The sequence below is a fragment of the Panthera onca genome, chromosome E3, assembly GCF_046562875.1.
Source record: "Panthera onca isolate mPanOnc1 chromosome E3, mPanOnc1 haplotype 2, whole genome shotgun sequence".
Taxonomy (NCBI): domain Eukaryota; kingdom Metazoa; phylum Chordata; class Mammalia; order Carnivora; family Felidae; genus Panthera; species Panthera onca.
Genome location: NC_138354.1, coordinates 41,968,432 through 41,987,232, shown reverse-complemented (window position 1 = coordinate 41,987,232; position 18,801 = coordinate 41,968,432). Strand labels below are relative to the sequence as shown.

Genomic DNA, 18,801 nt, shown 5'->3' with positions numbered 1-18,801 from the left:
CACAGGCCAGGTACCACTCCAGGTACCTGCACAGCCCAAGGCTATGTGGCCACAATGGGAAAGCTAGCACCTCGGAATTGCCCGGTCTTGAGTGGGAGCTCTGAGAAATGCCACATTTGCCCCACAGGTGATGTGAAACAGCAGGAAATTTAGGGTATCGCCTGTGAGACTTTCTTGCTCCCCAAAACACGTACCCAAATGTAATGAGGCTTCGGAGCAAATGTCCAATTTGCAAGCAATACATGAAATGAAGAGGAAGCAGGATGAGATGAATCCCAACATGGAACATTCAGTGGGACAATGTGAGAGGAGAGTCCTAGGCTGGCAGAGACCTACAGGTTCTCATCCTGGTCCAGGCCAACTGGAAAAATATGGCAACTGAAGAAAGTTTCGATAGACTAGGCACCAGGTGACAACAAACGATGGCCAATTTTGTCAGGTGTGACAGGGTATCGTGTTATAAAATAAATGTCCGTACTTTACAGAGATGTTGTCTGAAGTACATAGAAGTGAACAGACATGAGGTCTAGGACTTGAAACACATGAGCAACAGGTGGGGTAGAGAAGCCAGGGTGGCCTGGTGACGGCTGTGGGACATCAGAGACGGGTATAAGAGGGTTATCAAACTACTGTCACTGATCTGGGGTTTAAAACTTTTCAAAGTAAAAAACAAAAGTATACATTTTTATAAGACTACTAAAAAGGAGGAAAAAAACCTGTCTACCCTAAAATACCAAACCTTTACGTTACTGAAATTTCCTCCCATTCTTCGACATCACGGCCTATGCTACATGAAGCCCTACACTACCTCGTTTCCTGCTGCTTCTACCCGGCAGCAGTCCTCTCTACTCCTCCAGGCTCTGGCCTCCCCTACTCCTCGACTCTAACAGCCCAGCATTGCCAGGAAAATAATCGCCACTTTGTCGAACCCTTCCCCAACTACTGGCCACCAGAATGAACCTCCGGCCTCATTTTTATTACAAAAGTCTTCACACAACTTCAAAACCGGCTTGTTTTCTTGACTGCTACATCCAAGGGTGTCACACATTCTGCTATCAAGGGCTGTTCCCCAGAGAAGAGGGCCCGCCTGCCCATGTCCAGGGCGGGGCCGCGGCTGCTTCTCACCACCCATCTCACAGAGGCTGCCGGTACTGACACGTGGAGAGCATTCGCCAGGATTTTTAGTCTTTGGTTTCTTACTTGAATTCTCTCTCTGGATGTCTGCATTATGTCATTTCACAAGTCAGACCCTGGTAGTACTTACACTATGAAAATGCCAAAACTATAAAAATAAAAGTCTCCTCTTAGCACCTCACACCTCAGGGACAGCCACTGTTAAGCAATCATTTTGTCTTAACATGCAGCGTTTTTTTTTTTTCTTTTTTTAGTGTTTTATTTTGGAGAGAGAGAGAGAGAGAGAGAGAGAGACAGTGCAAGTGGGGGAGGGGCAGAGAGAGAGGGAGACACAGAATCTGAAGCAGGCTCCAGGCTCTGAGCTGTCAGCACAGAGCTCCACGCAGGGCTCATACTCACAAATGGTGAAATCATGACCTGAGCCAAAGTCGGATGCTTAACCAACTGAGCCACCCAGGCGCCCCAGAAGGCCTGTTTTAAAAATTAAGCTCCGGAAAAAAAAAAAAAAAAAATTAAGCTCCGGGACACCTGGGTGGCTCAGCCGGTTAAGTGTCGACTTCGGCTCAGGTCATGATCTCGTGGTTTGTGGGTTCGAGCCCCGCATCGGGTTCTGTGCAGACAGCTCGGAGCCTGCTTCAGATTCCGCGTCTCCCCTCTCTCTGCCCCTCCCATGCTCATGCTCTGTCTCTGTTTCTCAATAATAAATAAATGTTAACAAAAAAAATTTTTTTAATTAAGCTCCATTATAAAGGAGCTTTTCTCTGACATTATTTTGGTTTTGAGCCATTCATGCAGTGAATGTGGTATGGGCTACACACACAAAAACTCTCAACATAAAAAAGCACCTTGAGACTTAGAATGATACCCAATTTTACAGGTGCCCTCTCTACTCAGCCTCATTTCTGCCACTCTGAAGGTTTTCTGTTTTCTTTGTCACTGAGATCCAGTCACTTTGGTCTGGGACACTTCTGTAAAAAGCCATCAGGCAGATTACACGGGCCCAGACAGAAAGAACTACTGAATATTTTGGTGAAAACTGATAGTGAGATATTTCAGAGAAATTCCATTATCTAATAGTTACTAAATATAAATAAATTTTCTAGGTAATTAAAGTCCTTTCATAATATTAGCCAGTTTCTACCCAGGAATGCTTTTTATGCTTATTTGGATCCCTTATATTTTGACAGCTTTATTGAAAAGAAATTTCCTCTGACACAACTTCAGACAGCACTGGCAACTGCCTTAAGAAACTATCAGTTTCGGGGCACCTGGGGGGCTCAGTTGAGCATCTGACTTTGGCTCAGGTTATGATCTCACGGTTCACGGGTTCGAGCTCCCACGTCAGGAGCTGTACCCTGGCAGGGGAGGAACCCCAAACACCACAGCCCAGAGACTCAGCTGGGAAGAACTTCTAGGTTCTTTTGTTCAGGTGAAGCTGACCGCTTGGGTGAGCTGACTGGCCATCCCTCCCTCCATCACAGTGAAGCCAAAGAACAGCAGGTTAAGGAGGCACCAGCAGGGCAAGGAGAGGCACAATGCACAAGACCAGCGGTCTCAGGCCTTCCCCTTCCCTTCTCCCCACCCACTCTGCAAAGGGGAAGCAACTACATGGGACAAAGGAAGATGGAAAGGTAGAAAGAAGGGAGCAAGGCAAGAGAGGGAGGAGGCAGACAGAAGCCGTACAGGATGGTGACCTGGGGGCAAGCTCACCTGTATGAGAGGCGAGCTGGGGGCAGCACACAAGGACTAAAGGAAAGGTCCTGCATCTTGTGATGAGATGTCCTCATCACAGGGTCCACCAGCCCCCGCACAAGTGCCAGACAAGGACTCACAAATGGTGAAGGAACTCATCACCGGCAGACCGCCACTGCAAGAAGTATAGTCTTTCGGGCAGAAGGAAAATGACAGCAAATGGAAATGTGGATCTGGAAGCGAATGAGCAGCGCAAATAGTGACTGTACGGATGAACACGTGATTCTTTATTACGTATGTCTCTTAACAGTTAATACCAGTATCCTGTGGGGTTTACAATACAGGCAAAGTAAAACGCAGGACAAGGTAGCACAGAGAGCAGAGAGGAGAAATGTGTGAATACTGTTGCAAGGTTCTTATGTTACATGTGAAGTTATAGATGGACCTCTGAAAAGGTGATCTTGGTAAACTGAAGATGTTTACTAAAACGTTAATTAAAGGGGTGCCCGGGTGGCTCAGTCGGTTAAGCATCCGACTTCGGCTCAGGTCATGATCTCGCAGTCTTTGAGTTCGAGCCCTGCATCGGGCTCTGTGCTGACAGCTCAGAGCCTGGAGCTTGCTTCAGATTCTGTGTCTCCCTCTCTCTCTGCCCCTACCCTGCTCGTGCTTTCTCTCTCAAAAATAAATAAACGTTAAAAAAAATTTTTTTAAAGAAAATATCAGCTTACATATATATATATGTAATATATATATATAATATATATAATATATATATATATATATATATACACACACACACACACACACATAAACACATATACACATAAAGGAAAATAACAATGTTGGCGAGGAGGTCAAGAAGTTGGAATGCTCACACATTGCTGGTGGGATGTAAAACAGGACCACCCCGGTGGAAAACAGTCTGGTGCTTCCTCCAAAGGCTATCATATGACCCTGGAATCCCACTCCCAGGTGTGCACGGTATACCAAGGAGAAATGAAAACGTGTCCACGCAGACATTTGGATACAAATGTCTATAACGGCACTGTTCATAATATTGTATTGTTGAACATATATTATTCTTTTATTTACTTATTTATTTGAGAGACACAGAGAGAGAGAAAGAAAGAGAGAAAAAGAGAGAGAACGAGCGGGGAAGGTGCAGAGAGAGAGAGGGACAGAGGATATGAAGTGGGCTCTGTGCTGACAACAGAGAGTCCAATGCGGGGCTCGAACTCACAGACCACGAGATCGTGACCTGAGCCGAAGTCAGATGCTTATCAACTGAGCCACCCAGGCACCCTGAACATATATTGTTCTTAATGGCTAAAAAGCAGAGACAACATAAACATTCATCAACAGATGAATGGATAAACTGTGGTTCGTCCATATAACACAATACGATTTGGCCATAAAAAAGAAGAAAGTCCTGACACATGGTACCACATGGGTGAACCTCAAAATCATTACGCTAAGTGAAAGAAGCCAGATACCAAAGGTCACGTATTATAGGATCCAATTTATATGAAAATGCAGAATAGGTAAATCCACAGACAGAAAGTAAACTGGTGGTTTCTAGGGGCTGAGAGAGGAGAGAAAATGAGATGTAAGTGTTCTCCTTTTAGGGCAATGAAAACGTGCTGGAACTGACAGTGGTTACAAAACGTGGTTACTAGACGCCACCAAACCACACTTTAAAATGGTCAAAATGGTAAATTTTTGTTATGTGTATTTTATCCAGAAAAAAAAAATAAAACAAAAGGGGGAGCATACCAAGGGTAAACTCTTCCAGCAGCTCAGGAGGAGCTTGGCAGTAGCTGGGTCAGCTCAGCAGTCTGAGCTCGGAGCCAACCACTCACCAGAAGTGAGCTGCTGCTACTCTTCCCTGACCCTCCTCCCTGATCTACCCACCTGTGCTCTTCAGCCATTTGCACACTCACTCACCCTCAGGGCAAACACCACATTAAAAAGAATCATGGTGGGAGCTTCCCTCTTTGGAGATGGATCGGTTTTTGAGACCTGTAGAAGAAACGTAATTCTAATGAATGAGAGTTACCATGTTCCAAGAAATATCTTGTTTAGTGCTATTCTTCAGGCATGGGAAAAGGTTCCAGAATATACCCAACCCTGAGAAAAACAGAGCCCTAGGGTCTTGGAGAAGTGATCAGCATCCCTGTAGAAGCAAGCACTGGCGGCATAGACAGACTGAGACACAGTTGAGACAAGAGTGGGAAGGTCAGTGCTATGACCCAAAGTGACAAGACTACCCCAGTCAATGGAGGTGAGCTGAGGTGTCCACACGAGACAAGATGGGGAGAGGCTCAAGCAAATGGGGTGTTCTCTGCCAAGACTCTCCGTCACTCAGTGGTGTTTCCAGTGTCAACCTGGGTCCTCCCAGGCTGTCTCGGCCCAGTATGGCAACCACTTAGGGCAATTAAGAGACAAGATAATGCTCAGAGCCAGCAAAGACCAAGCTGCTGCTCTGTCATCCAGCCAGCCAGCCCAGTTCACAAACACCAAGGTGAATACCAGTGTTGCCACCAGGGGGCATAGGAGTTCGGCCGAGGGGGGGGGGGGGAGGGGAGGGAGTGCACATCTCCCTGGGTCATCCCAAATCGGCTCTTCATCCCTGCTTGCCACTCCAGTTCTGTAGGGTATAACTCCTGACAAGCTGTCAGATCTCCCCTCTGTCACTCACAGGTCATCAGTGGGGACTGAGCCCTGTCTCCAGGGGCCTCGGTAAAGAGGAAGGATGCCACCCGTGGGGCCTGGTGCATGGCCCCACATCCCGGCACCCCCAACTGCCTCAGAAGCTCCTTCCATGCGCTGATTCATGGAAAAGATTTGAGGACTGCAATTTCTGGGTCATATAAATGGAGCTAAATCTTATACTGTCTTATCAAAGACCTGATTCTGCCTGAGTGCAAAGGACTGACTGGCAGGTTCTGGTGTGCAAATTCCCTTGGGTGATGGTACACTGGATCTTGTTAAAACCCCTCAGTACTGTACCATTTCATTCATCACAGAATGCACATAGAGGGTTTAGCACAAGAGAAAGAACTAAACTAATAATATTTGCTATGGTATCATCTAACAGTAAGAAAAAAATACTTGCACCACTTTAGAAACAGACATCTGAGATATAAAAGGGAAGGCCACATTCAGGAGAGACCCTGAATGGGGCAAGAACTGAAACCACAGGAGGCCTGTGAGAGTGGCAGCGGACAGCAAGCACCAGGTCAGGTCTGCCGCACAAAGGCTGCCTTCACCGGAGCCAGCGTGGGCCACAGGCTCCCCAAGGGCCTCAGAAACAGTGTGGGCCATGTCTGCCCGGGGAGAACCTTACCTGCCCAGGTAGGGCCATACCTGCCTGGGAAGGCCATACCTGTCCGGGGAGGGCCATACCTGCCCAGGAAGGGCCATACCTGCCCAGGAAGGGCCATACCTGACCGGGGAGAACCCTACCTGCCTGGGGAGGGCCACACCTGCCCGGGGAGAACCCTACCTGCCCGGGGAGAACGCTACCTGCCCGGGGAGAACGCTACCTGCCCAGAAAGGGCCATATCTGCCCGGGAAGAACCCTACCTGCCCGGGGAGAGCCATACCTGCCCGGGGAGAACCCTACCCGCCCAGGAAGGACCATACCTTCCCGGGGAGAACCCTACCTGCCCGGGGAGGGCCATACCTGCCCAGGGAGAACCCTACCTGCCTGGGGAGAGCCATACATGCACAGGGAGAACCCTACCTGCCCAGGGAGGGCGATACCTGCCCGGGGAGAACCCTACCTGCCCGGGGAGGGCCATACCTGCCCAGGGAGAACCCCACCTGCCCAGGAAGGACCATACCTTCCTGGGGAGAACCCTACCTGCCCGGGGAGGGCCATACCTGCCCAGGGAGAACCCTACCTGCCTGGGGAGAGCCATACCTGCACAGGGAGAACCCTACCTGCCCAGGGAGGGCGATACCTGCCCGGGGAGAACCCTACCTGCCCAGGAAGGGCCATACCTGCCCAGGGAGAACCCTACCTGCCCAGGGAGGGTGATACCTGCCCGGGGAGAACCCCACCTGCCCCGGAAGGACCATACCTTCCCGGGGAGAACCCTACCTGCCCGGGGAGGGCGATACCTGCCCGGGGAGAACCCTACCTGCCCCGGGAGGGCCATACCTGCCCCAGAGCATGCTGCAGCAGTGTCGGGTGCCCAACAAACCGCACGTTATCAATCTTCAGTTCAAATTTTTGGCCACACATTTCAGACTTGGTTGCCAAAATTGTTGCCAGAATGACATCCGAAAACCTTAAAATTATAAAAGGGTAGAGTGGAAATAAGTAAACAAAGCGTCACAGCACCACACCCACCTGCCCTCAGAGAGGAAAGGTCTCAGGACATGGCAGCTTCGTGCGTGGAGTGGTCAACCCCCACTGCTGACTTGGAGATTTCTATCAGTTTCCCTTTTGAAGCAATCCCCAAGATCAGGGACATAAAATCACCAGAATTACAAGGTAAAAGGCATGAGAAGCATAGGCTGAAGGCACATGCTGTCATTTCTCGGCATGCTCTATGAAATTCAGGACAGAAACGAGTTGCAGTTTGCTTTTAAAGGGAGGACAACAGCTGGAGCTGGCACTGCCCTGAGAAGCCACTCACTGAGGCTCACAGACGTTTCGGGGGCTTCCCCCAACTGGCCCAGGTTTGCCAGGCTGCACCCCACAACCCCCAGGACCTCCCATCCCCAGGTGTGTGAAGGGCGAGGGGACAACACTAACTACAGTGTGTTAATTACCTTCCTCACAGCACGGCTGTCTGGCTGTTTCCTCATCTGAGTTCTTACTAGGGATGAAACTTCTAAGATATGCAAAATATGCAGAACCAACGATATGACAGAAACGTGGGGGCACACAGGACTGGATGCCATGGAAAAGGAGGAATGGCTGCAGTGCGACAGCAGCTCTGGATACAATCTCTGTAAAACTGCAGAGCTCACTCCTTTTCAAGATGCATCTGCACCCTTGTGTCTCCCCACCAGCGGCCCTGTTCCTTCCTGCCCAAAGCGGTCCAGATAAGGGAAAGGCACCACAGGGAGGAGACTGCTGAGGGGTGCAGTGTCGAGTCTTATCTCAGAGCCCAGGCTCCAGGGGCCTGCACTCTAGAAACAGTGATGAACCATATACGATCTGGAGCCAGAAGGGAGACAAGACTGGTGCTCATTTCTCCACCTGGAAAAAGCATTTCTAACATCCAGGTCAGAAGGGCACACTGTGTTGGGGAAGGGGGCTCCACTTCCCCCAAGACCACACTCTACCCCTGGGCAGGGAGACCCCTAAAGTCCCGAATAGGGCAACGAGGACAGACACGCAATGTGCATCCTGGACCTTCGCCGAGGAGCCACAGTGAATCAGGGACTGCGCCGGATGTCTCCCTCCTGGAGGAACCACAATGGGGGGAAGAGGCAACTAACACCTTAACGCTCCAAATGGGAAGGTCTGCTGTGGACTGCTGCTGCAGTTCAGCCCTGAAAGAGCAAATGACTTTGATATAAAATGACCTAGGAAGGGGGGGTCGCTGCTTCGGCCTCCTTACACTCGGCAGGCCTCAATGTCTAACACTAGAGGCTAACTTGGAACCAGCCTGGAGCAAGAACCTTGTGGTGCTCAACCACCACGCGGACAAAAGCAAGACAGGCAGCACCTCCGCGGCAGGCAGGCCGGGCCTAGCATTGCCAAGGGGGGCTGGTCACGGTGGCTTCCAGCCTTCCTCCAGGACCAACACGGTCCTCCAGGTATCCACACAAACCAGATGCAGGGGGGTTGGTCAGAACGGGCTGCCTTGCCTCTTGCACGGTCAGGACTGCAGTTGGACCTCCTGACACCGAAGTTGTCAGAAACATTCTGGCAAACTTGGGGCCCACAGCCCAAGCCCTTGGCTGCCCAGCGTGCGTCGCTCCTTCCCAGGAATACCGCTCTCTGGAGTGAATAAACCAGAGACGGCAGAGTCCAGAGTATTAGACCAAAGGCATTATTACATGTTTTCTTCAAAAACTCTAAATGGGTCACTCTGCCCTGTAACTCCCATCTGAGGGTTACAGTGACAGTGAGGGAGGGCTTCAGAATGATAAAACCCTAACAAATACTTCTGCTCTCGTAACTGATTCAATGCCAACATTGCACACCCTATGTGAACAAACGCTACCCCTCCACGGACAGTGATAACGGATAGGAAAACAACTTCCTACCATTCCAGAAGGTTCGCTTTTTCTTGTGATACCCACAGTTTCCACTAAAAACCTCTGCTCTGTCACAAAGAGCCATAGACAGGCCTCAGCCCTGGCCTTCAGCCACCAAACCAGGAACCTAAGTTTGGCTGTGAGGTGAGTCCCGAGATTCAGAGGCAAACAGTAGTGGCCCAGTTCACATTCATAAATATCCAAATCCAAAATGTGTCTTTCCAGGAGCCAAATAAAAAGCACTTCCCCTTCTAGATTCAGAAAGGACAGAACAGAGGGAACCAACTGGAGAGCCATGTACTGCTGAAGTTAAAAGCCACACTGAGCCGAGTGGCCCTTCGAGGAGGCCTCTCTAGGGTGGCGAGTGGGAGGGTGTTAGGCTGCTCTGCCTGACTGAGCTAGTCTGGACCACACAAGGACCCACTCACTGCAGCCTAATATTACACATTCATGATTTTAGCAAATGCTTGAGGGGCTTATACTTTCTGTACTGTGTGTGCTGACATAACACGCCCAAAGTCACAGAGTCTGTCATGAGATTTAGGGGAAGGGGACACAACTGACATAAACAGCAAAGTAAAACAAAAACAAGTGACAATATTTGTTTCCAAAAATAAAAGCACTTAACATGAATTAGCCCAGCTGGAAAACAGGGAAAACCTTCTATTTCTGCCGGAATATTCAGGAGCAGGACTTTTTCTCTGCCTTGGCAAAAAAAAAAAAAAAAAAAAAGAGAAAAAGAAAAAGGGCCGGGGGGAGGGAGAGGCAGCATAGAAGGGAACTCATCTCTGCCCCCTCCTGTTTTGGGGGGCTCACGGATATTCTATGCACCTCCAACACCCAGGGGGATGCCCCATCAAGGGGACAGAGGGACCCACTTACCCACACCCTCTTGGAGAAGTGCCATATAAACTCCACAGGAACATTTTTGCCTCTAATGGGCACACACAACAGCATCTAAGCCCAAGGACCACATTTAGCACCCAGCCCTTGAGAGAGGCCTCCTGTGACTCCTCTGAGAAATGAAGGGAAGAAGCAACGATCAGAGGTCTCTCTTGGAGGCTGGCTAGGGAGAGGAGGAGCCTGTTCCTGCTTGCCTACCACCTTCATGGGGCCACTGGTGCCTGCCTGGAGGAGGGGAGGTCTAGGTGCATGCCTGGTCCCAGAAGTCTCCCTGGTACCAGCCAAACTCGCCTTGGCCTCTCAGGTAATGTGGAATAGCTAAATAACTCCAGGTGGAGAAAGGGCAGGGGCACTCATGGGGGATCAGGCAGTGAGGTCCAAGCCAGAGCCTGTGTGCCTCGTTAGTCATTTTTCAACACTGAGGGCAATCAGTTAAGCACAATTATAAGAAGAGAAGGCAGCAAGAATCAAGACAGAAAGGTGGCGGAGAAGTCTTGGGCTTACCCTGCAACCAATCGCTCATCGGTTGGAGGACATGGCTCGCTGGAATGGGAACAGGACCATCAAGACCAAACAAACACACTGATTTTAAAAATCATGAATAGTTACAAGGCTGTTTTATTAAAACAAGTGTTAAAGTCTAGCAAAAGTACCACCATAAGCATTAACTGCTGAGGGCAAGGCTAAGCAACTTACCGGACAAGAAAAAAGACACAGACACTCGCCAAGTTGAAGACTTACCACAGTTTTCTCACAAAAGCTCAAAGTCCCACATGTAAACTGAGCACAAGTGAGTGTCTGTCTTCAGAAGCAAGAGCAAGGCTGGAAGACCTGGGTCAGAGCCCAACACCACACGTATTCACTTGACACCCATGCACAAGCATTTAATCTTTCTGATGAAACCATCTCAGTAAGATCCAGGGAGATCGCCACAGGGAAAAGCCTTATAAACACTGTAGAATGCAGCGAACATCGCAGCCCCACGTCTTGAGATGCCGTTAACTGTCTGCAAAACCAAACTCAGCGTGCCTCTGCACAGCACAGGACGGCAGGCCCTTCGGCAGCAAATCTGTACGTGATGGATGAGGCCTCTGTGCTATGAACTTTAGTTTTTCAGAGAGTATGTTTAAAAGAGTCAAGTTCGTCTGCAGAGGCCTGTGTTCTCGGACATGCTGCTTTCCCAGTACCCTGCAAACAGAGAGTAGGCCAGACCCCAGAGTGGAGACAACACTGGAGGGACAAGAGCCTGCCACAGCGCTGTGCCACCCTGCTGGGCCTGCTGCTCCCCACGGCTCTCACTGAGAAACGCCTAAGACCCACACGACAGAAACACACAACCAAGAGCCCCCTTTTTCAACAGCTCCCAAACTTCAGCTCATCAGTTTACATAGTAAGAAAGGGGTAAGATGTTTTGTGGACTTTCCAAGATCACCCACCAAGTCAGAATCCCTAGAAGCCCTAGTGCAACTCCTACCACCTTTATCTTCGACGAAATCCCTCTAGTTTCAAAAGAGAAGAAGCATCTGGGGCTTCCAAGTGTCAGCAGTGCTCTATTTCCACCCTGGGCTGTGGAGGTGACAGGTCAGACCCCGCTGGCATGTTTTGTTTTGTTTTGTTTTTTAAGTTCATTTATTTATCTTTGAGAGAGAAAGGAATGTGACCAGGGAAGGGGCAGAGAGAGAGGGAGACAGAATCCCAAGCAGGCTCCACACTCAATACAGAGCCCGACGTGGGGCTCGATCCCACAAACTGTGAGATCATGACTTGTGCCGAAATCAAGAGTCAGACACTCAAACTGAGCCACTCAGGCGCCGCCCCCCTCCCCCCCCCCCCCTGCTTCCCCCTTCAGTGGCGTATCTTATGAACTTGTGTCTGCACCTCTGAGGGAGGCAGAGCCACCAACAAGTACTCTCCCCAAGGCACAGATGTTCCCATGATACCCAGACCTGGGAGGGGGAGGCAGAGGTGCCCTGCCACCCTCAGCATCTTACAAAGAGGCAAAACTGAGGCTCCTGGTCTAAGAAACATGCCCAAGATCATACTGTAGGATGCAAAATGAGAGTCACACCTGGAACCCTGAACTTGCACTCGTCCCAACACATTGCCTGCAGGCATGTGCCAGTGTGGACACACCAGTGTAGACTCAGTGACTGGGTCAGGAAAGGGGTAGGGGATGCCCAAGCTTCTTGGGGACAACACTGCTTATCCACATTCCATACAGTGACCTCAGCTCTAGGAAACAGGGGCACCTTTATTTATTTATTTATTTATTTATTTATTTATTTATTTCTGGGGGGGGGGGGGGGGAAAGCATGAGCAAGGGAGGACAGAGAGAGAGAGGGAGAGATAATCCCAAGCAGGCTCTGTACTGCCAGCACCAGAGCCCAATGCGGGACTCGAACCCATAAAACGTAAGACCATGATCTGAGCCGGAATCAAGAGTCGGACGGTTAACCGACTGAGCCGCCAGTCCACCTGCACAAGGGGCTTCCAAGCGTCAGCAGTGCTCTAACACATGTCCAGCTGCACGCTAGTAGAAGCAAAGCTGGTAGAGAGAGGCCCGGTGGAGCCCCGTGTGCACCTGGTGTGGAGGACCCAGCTTGCCTGGCTAAGGTTCTCATCCAGCTGAGGGTGTGAACATGCCACAAAGCTGGACCCACTGCTTAGAGAAAGGTGGCCAAGTCGCTGAGGAGGGCAGCAGTGCCATCCGATCCCACCACCCCCTCAAGGCCAACCGAGAATCAAAAGGTTTCACAGTTCCGAGGTCTTCTGGATGATGTCTAAAGTAAAATGATTTCTGGGGCACCTGGGTGGCTCCGTCGGTTGGGCGTCCGACTTCGGCTCAGGTCATGATCTCATGGTTTGTGAGTGTAAGCCCCGCGTCGGGCTCTGTGCTGACAGCTCAGAGCCTGGAGCCTGCCTCAGATTCTGTGTCTTCCTCTCTCTCTGCCCCTCCCCTGCTCACGCTCTGTCTCTCTCTCACGCACAAAAAAACACAAATAAAAAAAAAAAAAAAATTTTTTTAAATAAAATGATTTCTGAGTGTTCTGAAATAAAGTCAACTCTCCTCCAAGCTACCAGCTTCTCCTTCTAAGACGGTGCCCAGAACACTCCACGTTGGGAGGGATCGTGCCTTTGTGACAGACTCCAGGCTTTCTCCAAGACCTCTCTTGATGGTTTTTGCCCTGCCAGTGTCGGGGCTGCATAATGCTATGAAGCATGACCTCCGTGGTCCCTAACTCTCATCCAACAGAAACACTACAACGTTTCTAAATCTGAATTTCAAACCTTAAAGATAATGAACAATATCCATTTTATTCTTCTCTTCCTACTGAAGTCTATATAAGTTTTTGTTAACCTGACAATTAATTTTTATATCCTGAAACACATCTTTTTTTTTTTTTTTTCTTAATGTTTATTCATTTGTGAGAGACAGAGAGAGAGCATGAGCAGGGAAGGGCAGAGGGAGGGAGGCACAGAATCTGAAGCAGGCTCCAGGCTCTGAGCTGTCAGCACAGAGCCCAATGCGGGGCTTGAACTCACAAACTGTGAGATCATGACCTGAGCCGAAGTCAGACACTCAACTGACTGAGCCACCCAGGCGCCCCTGAAACACATCATCTTAATGATTCACCTTATAAAACCAGCACACGCTCTAAGCCAGTGCGGTCCAACCCAAGTTTCTACAGTGGTGGAGATACTCTAAATCTGAACCATTCAGTACAGTAGCCATGAGTTGCCTGTGGCCCCGGAGAATTAAAATGCAGCTAGTATAATGGAGGAACTAAATTTCATTTCATTTCAATTTAAATGATGACTTTAACACAGGGCACCAAAGGTCTGCATTCTCACTTCTCTGAGGCCGTGGACGTCTTCCACCACACGCACACATCACACAAGCGGCCGGTTAACATCGTTTCAATCTAGCAAAACAGTGCTCAGGACCATTCTCCTGGTTTCAGAAGAAAAGCCCCTTCGAGAAGACAATCAAGGAGAACACAGACAAAAGGTACGATGCACCTTAATCGTACTGCTTTGGAAGATGTCTGAGCCACAGCAGGGTTCCCCCAGGTGTCAGAGGCTTTGGCAGGCCAACGGGACAAAAAAAAAGCTGGGTATTAACCAGTATCTCTGAAAACACAGCAGGCGGGGAGTGCTGTCATGTGCTAAAATTACCAAATGAAGTAATTCTTAAGTTTAATGAGACAGAGTATAAGGAACCAGCTCTTCTTACTGAACAAGCTTATCAGAGAATTCTGATAGACCCACAATGCCTCGCTCCCGTCCTATGGTTTTTCCCCTTCTGTATGCTACATATGAAAATAATTCCCTAAAAAACATCTTCTTAGTCTTTTATTACAGGCCTCCGAGAGCTAACGCCAGGGCTCAGGTGCTGCCAGCCTCCTAGGAAAGCCACACAGACTGCTCCAACGGCGCTTTCTGCTTCAGCGGCCCGAGCCTCAAACCTATGGAGCTTGGAGGGAGAAGGGCAGGCCAGCCCTGCTCTAGATGAATCTATGCTGCAGGCAGAAGACAAAATGCACCCACCCCACGAGAAGGAGCAAAGTGCTTTCTACGCACCTGTAACAAACGAGAGTTTGTTCCAAGTGGCCGACCTCAGAGGACAAGAAGACCACAGCCTTCTACATCAAGCAGAACATGGGATGTCCAATAATCCCCCACACCCCCTGCCCTCTCCTGCTGGTCTCTCTTCCAAAGCTTGCTCCCCTCAGAGACAGTCACTGGCCATGCCAGAGGCCCCATATACCCTCACAAAAAAGGGTAAAAACCACAATTGTGGAACTGCACAACACCATGGCGGATATGGTGTCTTGTCAAGAGGCCTGAGGGAGACAGTGCTAGCTCACGCCATGGCAAAGGCCCAGGAAGGGACCTCAGCTATTCTGCCATGGAACAGTTGAAGCTGAGTCCTTTACTGCATGCAGGCCCCAGCTGTGTTTAAGGCACCGAGGGCAGGCAATTTATAACCCTCCTTTAGCTGGTAGTACCATTTACTAAGCCTTAAAATGAATGTAAAGCAGACGTGGTCATTTCCTATGTTTGCCACCCTGACGGCATCTCCCAGGACAAGCAGGGGAGCACACACAGGAAGGACCAGGACCTGCCTTTCATCCGTGCCCTAAAAGAGCAAGGGTCACATCAGCCCTGGCTCTCAGCCCACATCACCCCATGAGCAGGCTGGGCTGCCCCAAGCACCTACATGTGCCCTCTGGGCACATGCTTGAGAAGTCAATTCTGAGGACAGCACTGGGGACTGATTTTCTCCATCTTCCTCTCATGGTAGATAGCGTTCCCTCTAGCCTCATCTGTTTTCCAATCTCCTTGAGCAACCAACCAGTCCACAGCTGGAACATGGAACAAACTACGCAGCAAGGCCGAGACTGGCAACACAATCCCAGTTCTGCACAACCTGAAACCCCCACAAATGGAATAAAAGGACACCAGGTTTGTCACAGGAGAAAACCTCTGGGTCAACAGGAGGTAGGGCTTTGCCCAGGCCAAGGGGCACGACAGCCCCATCACGGAGTGACTGTAAAGCCCTTACCTGGAATCACCATCCTGGTCGTCGGCATGGTCTCCGGTGTTGTTGACGGCGTATCTGCTACGAGGCTTATCTGAGGGCAAAAGGGGGAGAGTGGCTAAGAAAAGAGGATCCATCCACACGCAGGTTTGTGGATACATCAAAAGTAATGGCCTCTAACTACTGGGACCTCATCAAAATAAAAAACTGCACAGCGAAGGAAACAATCAGCAAAACTAAAAGGCAACCGACAGAATAGGAGAAGATATTTGCAAATGACATATCAGATGAAGGGTTAGTATCCAAAATCTATAAAGAACTTATCAAACTCAACAGCCAAAAAACAAATAATCCAGTGAAGAAAAGAGCAAAAGACATGAACAGGCACTTCTCCAAAGACGACATCCAGATGGCCAAGTGACACATGAAAAAATGCTCAACATCGCTCATCATCAGGGAAATACAAATCAAAACCACAATGAGATACCACCTCACACCTGTCAGAATGGCTAACATGAACAACTCAGGCAACAACAGATGTTGGCGAGGATGTGGAGAAAGAGGATCTCTTTTGCACTGCTGGTGGGAATGCAAGCTGGTGCAGCCACTCTGGAAAACAGTATGGAGGTTCCTCAAAAAACTAAAAACAGAACTACCCTTCGACCCAGCAATTGCACTGCTAGGCATCTATCCAAGGGATACAGGTGTGCTGTTTCAAATGGACACATGCACCCCCACGTTTATAGCAGCACTATCGACAACAGCCAAAGTATGGAAAGAGCCCAAATGTCCAATGATGGATGAATGGATAAAGAAAATGTGGTGTATATATATATATACACACACACACACACACACACACACACACACACACACACACACACAGTGGAATATTACTCGGCAATCAAAAAGAATGAAATCTGGCCATTTGCAACTACGTGGATGGAACTGGAGGGTATTATGCTAAGTGAAATTAGTCAGTCAGAGAAAGACAAAAATCATATGACTCCACTCCTATGAGGGCTTTAAGAGACAAAACAGATGAACATAAGGTAAGGGAGACAAAAATAATATAGAAACAGGGAGGGGGACAAAACAGAAGAGACTCATAAATGTGGAGAACAAACTGAGGGTTACTGGAGGGGTTGAGGGAGGGGGATGGGCTAAATGGGGAAGGGGCACTAAGGAATCTACTCTGAAATCACTGTTGCACTAAATGCTAACTAATTTGGATGTAAATTTAAGAAAATAAAAAATAAAGTAAAAAAAAAAAAGTGATGGCTTCAAAAACGTGGCATATATACACACAATGGCCATAAAAAGGAATAGAGTTTTGATACATGTTAAAACATGGAAGAACTTGAAAACGTTACGCTAAGTAAAAGAAATCAGACACAAAAGGACAAATACTACACTTATATGAAATACCTACAGTGGGCAAAACTCAAGAGAGACAGAAAGTAGTTTAGAGATTACCAGAGGCTGAGGGCAGAGGAAATTGGATTATTGCTAAATGGTTACATATTTCAGTTTGAGGTGAGGAAAATTCTGGAAATACACAGTGGTGATAGGCGCATAATGCAGTGAATTAATCATGGTGAATGAAACTAATGCCACCAAACTGTAAACTTAAAAATGGTTAAAATGGCAACTTTTATAATATGTATATACACTTGTATTATAATATATCACCCCTTTTGTGTGTGTGTGTTTATTTATTTATTTTGAGAAAGAGAGAGACAGTGTGAGCAGGGGCAGGGACAGAGAATCCCAAGCAGGCTCCATGCTATCAGTGCAGAGCCAACTGTGGGGCTTGATCTCACAAACCCTGAGATCATGACCTGAGCCAAAATCAAGAGTCGGATGCTTAACCAACTGAGCCATCCAGGTGCCCCACATATATATTTTTTACCATAACAAACATGTTTTTCCCAAAAGTTACGGTTTTCAAGGAATTATAACATAGGAAATGTTTTTGCTACCACTACGTTTAGTTTAAAAAAAAAAAAAAAGAATCTCACACACACACACACCCTCTCAGTATGCGATGACAACTAGGTTGGAAAAAGCACAGGCTAAAGAAAAAATTTTTCAATGTCCATATACCAATATCCTTCACATACCTTACCAGAGTAATACAGTTTAAAGAATTTGGGATGAACTTAAGAAGTTCCTTATAGGCAGGGCACCTGGGTGGCTCAATGGGTTAAGCATCTGGCTTTGGCTCAGGTCATGATTTCCTGGTTTGTGAGTTCGAGCCCCGTGTTGGGCTCTGTGATGACAGCTCAGAGCCTGAAGCCTGCTTCGGATTCTGTGTCTCCCTCTCTCTCTGGCCCTCTCCTGCTCACACTCTTGTCGGTCTGCCTCTCTCTCTAAAATAAAATAAACATTAAAAAAATTTTTTTTTTTATTATTTGAATGTGGATCTTTAGGGGTTTTTTTTGCATTTTTTTAATTTTTTTTTTTTAATATATGAAATTGTCAAATTAGTTTCCATACAACACCCAGTGCTCATCCCAAAAGATGCCCTCTTCAATGCCCATCACCTACCCTCCCCTCCCTCTAAAAAAATTTTTTTTCAGTTCATTACGGGCAAGTGGTCCATGAGGAAATCAGAAATGCTAGCAAGGGAGACAAGAATGAAAGCAAACATGCTATGCTCTTGAGTAGGGGGACTCAACACAAAGATGTCATTTTTTTGCAGTTAACCCATACATTTGACATGATTCCCACAACACCACCAACAGTCTGGGAGAAGGGCCCAGTATATTCAGTACTCATGTTCACCGGGAACAGTAAGCAAGAACAGCCAGGACAGTGCTGAAAAAGAGAAGTAACGATAAGCGACTAATCCTATCTGAAAGTATAACGCAGTGTAAAGTTACAGTAATTCAGCAGTGTGGAACCCACATCGCTGGGAAAGACGAAAGGTCAAGAATAAACAGGGAGTTGAGTATGCGAGAAAGGCAGCAGAAGCAGTCACTGAGAGAAGAGACAATTATGCTGGCTCTGGAAGCAACCACTCTGAAGCCCCATGTTCCCACATCCTTCCTCACCCATCATAGCACCTGCTTCAGAAGGCTCCGGGAGGTGCACACACAACTCACTCTCGGCAAGTGTGCAGAAGACACCGACTCCTACCAGGAGCGTCCAACTTACACCAAGAGAAACACATTAAAAAATACACATATAGTAAATACGAGATAGAAAAACACCAGACAGGTCTTGTTTCTTTCCATTAACCTTGAGGAACAGAACGCCTTTCTACATTTAACAAAACTCAGAAACTCCAAAAGAACAGACTGAAA

The 18,801-nt window shown here is 48.3% G+C and overlaps 1 protein-coding gene across 11 annotated transcripts in view; it reads right to left on the bottom strand.

Annotated features, from left to right (window-relative positions):
* NPRL3 (NPR3 like, GATOR1 complex subunit) overlaps positions 1–18,801 on the bottom strand; it is a 43,261-nt gene that overhangs the window by 22,171 nt on the left and 2,289 nt on the right. For 4 of the 11 annotated variants that reach the window (XR_013552987.2, XM_078440409.2, XM_078440417.2 and 1 more), the window contains exons 2-5: positions 15,518–15,587; positions 10,456–10,494; positions 6,992–7,121; positions 4,771–4,845 (exon numbers count right to left, since the gene is read on the bottom strand). Coding sequence is in view for 10 of the 11 variants with exons in the window: in XM_078440409.2 (XP_078296535.1) it covers positions 4,771–4,845; positions 6,992–7,121; positions 10,456–10,494; positions 15,518–15,587 (314 nt within the window). In the remaining variant the exon portion in view is untranslated. Of the gene's footprint in view, positions 1–4,770; positions 4,846–6,991; positions 7,122–8,197; positions 8,338–10,455; positions 10,495–15,517; positions 15,588–15,990; positions 16,099–17,616; positions 17,852–18,801 lie in introns of those variants that run through there. The other 7 variants (XM_078440410.2, XM_078440413.2, XM_078440418.2 and 4 more) reach the window with 6 other exon arrangements.